We start from the raw sequence: 4,165 nt of genomic DNA on the forward strand, positions 1-4,165 counted from the left end.
CTTTTAAAATAGAGGTACTATCCTCAGCCTCTGCATTAAAAATATGCATACAACATTTTTTTATTTGTCAAAGATCTGACAGAAGTCTTGAACTCTTGATCAAAGGAGAAATTATTTGCGCTCATAGAATCCTGAACGTTCTCCGTCGGGTCACCCGTCACCATTCCTATATCGGCGACTCTGCCGGTTTGGAATGGTCGCAACGGACAAAACCGCGCCATGCGCCGCTAATAAACAAGACAAGCTGACGTGCCACTGCCCACTGCACCGGGCCGATAGAGATAGATGCGGCGTAGTCAAGCAAAAGTGTGTTTCTGAAAGCACCCGGTTTCCTGGAAAACTAGTGCCCGCAGCCACCTGTTTTGCTCATGTCCTCCCGTATATAACCTCGTGCAATCCCATTCTCATCTCATCAACACAAGCAAAGCATCAGGAAGAAGCATCACGAAGAAGCATTTGCTCCGATTGTTTCAGTACTCCAAGTCCAGTAGTCCACTAGGCAGCAAGAAGGAGAAGAGATGGCCGGCGCAGCAAAGGCGTCTTGGATGGTGGCGATGAGCGTCGGCGCCGTGGAGGCGCTCAAGGACCAGGCCGGACTCTGTCGCTGGAACTACGCCCTCAGGTCCATCCACAGGGCCGCCAAGGCCAAGGCCAGCGCCCGCGCCGCCGTCTCGCAGGGCAAGAAGCAGCTTCCTTCCTCCGCGGCGGCGGTTGCGGAGAAACGGCGAGCGGAGAAGGCCGAGGAGGGGCTGAGGACCGTCATGTACCTCAGCTGCTGGGGTCCCAATTAGTTGCTGCAACTATTAGCTAGCTAGGCGTGTGTTTGTGCTTGCTGCAACAATCATGGCCTGAAACCCAGCTGGTTGCTCCGCCATTGACCACTGTAATATACCACCATGATGATGATGAAAACTTCGGCCACTAAGTTTATATTACCCTCCTTCCCCATTTGCCTTCTGAGTACGGATTGTTTTGAATTGGTTGCAAGTATTTTGTGTGGTTCGATCTGCTGTGCAACGATACCGTGGAGAGTATGTTATGAGATCCCAATCTTCCCACTTGGTGTATGAATATAAAAGTCCATGTTATGCCTCCCTGGACAGAAAAACTTGGTCTTGAAAAAAATGTGTTTGCAGAGTATCAGATCTTTTTCTCTTATGCCTAGGACACGACATCTTTTATTCCTGAATTTTGCTGGCCACATGAGAAACAAAAACAGCCATCCTATAAATTTTGTTCTAACTTTATCTAAATTTGGATGTATTCATCTGCTAAATAGTGTCAAAATATATCTAAATTTAAAGATGAAGACCTACCAGATGTTAATCCTTTTTATCTAGCCGGAGTGTTGAGTTTCGAAAGGCTCCGCCGACGAATAGAACACACATCTTTTGCCTGGAATTTGCTGAATCGGGTGGTATTCGGTCGCGTGCACCCATACTTTTATTTCGATAGTTTGGTTCTAGAGGCAGCGGCGCGAAGCTCTTTTTCTGTGTTAACATCAAGTGACTATGGATCCATGATGAAATCATAAGAGAATATCATGAAAGCCGGATGGGAGGACTAGCTAAGAGAGGTTCAAATATCCGCACTGTTGAGGGACTTGCTTGGTGTTCCGGTCTTCACAACAGCCAGTGGCGGAGCCTGCCTGTAATTAGAGCCTGGGCAAATTCTAGCTGTAGTTGCTTTGTCGAGTATTTGCCCATTAAAATAGCTTCTCTAATCACTATTCCCTACTAGTATTGTAATGGAGTTTGCCAACTTAGCCCGGGCATGCCGGGCCGTGGCTCCGCCACTGACAACAGCGGTATGAAAGTGGGGGCAACATCACAGGTGAAGTTCAGAGTCATACCTTTCAGGATGAAAACCCAAGGTCTGACATTAACTAGTTATGCTGGCAATGACCTTGTTGGAGGTATTGTTTTAAGAGCAGGGACTATCTTCAAGGTGAAAACATAACATCTTTGAACAGGCGACGACGGTGTTGGAGCACTGTTCCTTTCTTGGAGGCGTCACTTTTGAAGAGTCTGTATTTCAGCTGTTGTCTTGGTGGTGGATGTATTGTTGTTGTTAAGCCTGAGATACTATAGAGGGAATTTTATTTCATAGTTTTATTTTCTATTTTTTGGTTGTGTGCATACGTACTGCCATTATGGTGGTGCGTTGTTGTAGAGGCTGGGTGTAATTGATATCTTTTAATATTAATACATTTTCTTTATCGAAAAAATATAAATTTTAAAAAGGTTAAAACATGTTTGTTATCGCAGGGAGTATATTGTAAAAACATTTGTTCTTTAAAAAAAAGGTGTTTTACCAATTTTGTTCTTTACTCCAAAAACAGATGCTCCCTGAAGCTCAAATGGGTTTGCTTCCCTTTTCTACAGTGTCACAAATGGTTTGGTTTTTTGACATATGCAGTTTCACTCATTACAACACATAACATCCTTGCATATTTTCTATTTCTTTTTAAAGATAGTATTGGTTCGGTCCACGGTTAATCGATTAGTCGGTCATTGTCAACCTTTTAATCATAAATGAAATATTTTTCCTTGCTAGTTCGTTCTACTTATAACTATTTTTCCATGATGTGGTGGTGAATTTTCTCCAAACATGTTAAATACTAAGAGAACTTAAAAAATATATGTTTTAGGAATATGAAAAATTAATTAAATACTATTTCTAAAAGAATAATTACAAGAGAAAAATAACATAAGATGACGAGAAGGAAATGTATGGTAGTCAGGAATATTCTTACGTAAATTTTGACACGTATGTGAACTATAAAATTGGAAATATTAATATTCTGCACTTTTTTTAATTTATACCAAATTCAACGATATATTCGGACATTTTCTGATTGATATGATTTTTAAATTCATTAAAATCATTGGTAAAATTACGAGAGTATTATACTCTTCCCTAGTTTTAAATTTTCCATCTACTTTTTGGATTTATATTTGATTTGCCACATCATCATAAAATTGTATGAACGCAGCAACGGACCAAATCTTATCATTTTCATATTTGAAGACCAAACATACAATGTTGGTGGTATATAGTATGCCTCAAAATGATAAGAGAGCACACTTCGTGTCTTCTAGAGGTTTTGAAATTGTGGAACATCGTATCAAGGTATTTAAAGATAATAATATGGACATAAACACATCATAGTACATCTAACTACCATAAAAAACAAACATGAATGCAATATGTTGTTTGCTCAGATCTAGGTGGAATCTATTTCAATGAAATATCTCATAAGAAGTTTTAAAATAGCATAACTTTTATAAAAATGGAGTTATGTACCCAAGTTGAAAGGAAAATGGATAAACTATTTTGAATATTAATTAAATTGGTTATGGAACTTTTTATCAACGAAAAACAATTAGTATGCATTGTCGTGTGTATAATGAAGTAAAAATGTCTAGTATAAGTAAATATCCACCATTATTATATACACCCCGTTGACGAACAAAATAGATTGACCAAATATTACTATTATTACGTTAGGTACCAAAGTGCATCGTTTTAAAACTTGCAAGACAAGTCTTGACTGTACCACTCTAGCCCTGATGTCCAGATTTAAGTTAATTAGAATATGTACCTTGATTACCAATTTCAAGTTTGTTTTATTTGCTTCAACATAAATGTTGTATATATATCATATCGATGTATCACGAGTGATGATGAAAGTCTAGTCACTTAAGATTCTCTAGCTGATTGGTTGTTTTAATAGAAAAACAGGTGGCTGCAGACACTTAAATAATATTTTAAAAAAATTAATTATTAGAAAAAAGAAACATAAGAAAATGAGAAATTAAATGTGGGACAGTTTAAGATTTTTTTTACAAATATGTAAAATAAAAAAATGGGAAAGATTAATATTTTAGGGCAATAATATTTTTATATTTATACCAAATTCAATGATATATTTCAGGACATTTTTTTATTGATATGTTTTTTTAATTCACAAAATGTTTGATAAAATTACGAGAGTATTATAGTTTTCATATTTACATTCAATTTATCAATGCATCAACGGGCCAAATCATATCATTTTCATATTTAAGGACCAAAAAATACAATGTTGGCACTTGGCAGTAGTGCGCCTTAAAATGATAAGAGAGCACGCTTGGTGTCTTGTAGAGGTTTAGAAATGCATGAA

At 37.8% G+C, this 4,165-nt stretch overlaps 1 protein-coding gene across 1 annotated transcript; it reads left to right on the forward strand.

Moving 5' to 3' along the window:
* Positions 1–380: 380 nt before the first annotated feature.
* On the forward strand, positions 381–1,044 carry LOC124679162. The gene has a single exon (XM_047214969.1). It carries the CDS (start codon positions 519–521, stop codon positions 789–791), a length of 273 nt encoding a protein of 90 aa, XP_047070925.1. The 5' UTR covers positions 381–518; the 3' UTR covers positions 792–1,044.
* Positions 1,045–4,165: the final 3,121 nt, after the last annotated feature.

Source organism: Lolium rigidum, chromosome 7 (assembly GCF_022539505.1).
Source record: "Lolium rigidum isolate FL_2022 chromosome 7, APGP_CSIRO_Lrig_0.1, whole genome shotgun sequence".
Lineage (NCBI taxonomy): Eukaryota > Viridiplantae > Streptophyta > Magnoliopsida > Poales > Poaceae > Lolium > Lolium rigidum.

Excerpts from the sequence above, each read along its gene's own strand:
- LOC124679162 (XM_047214969.1), top strand. The coding sequence starts at position 519 with ATGGCCGGCGCAGCAAAGGCGTCTTGGATGGTGGCGATGAGCGTCGGC.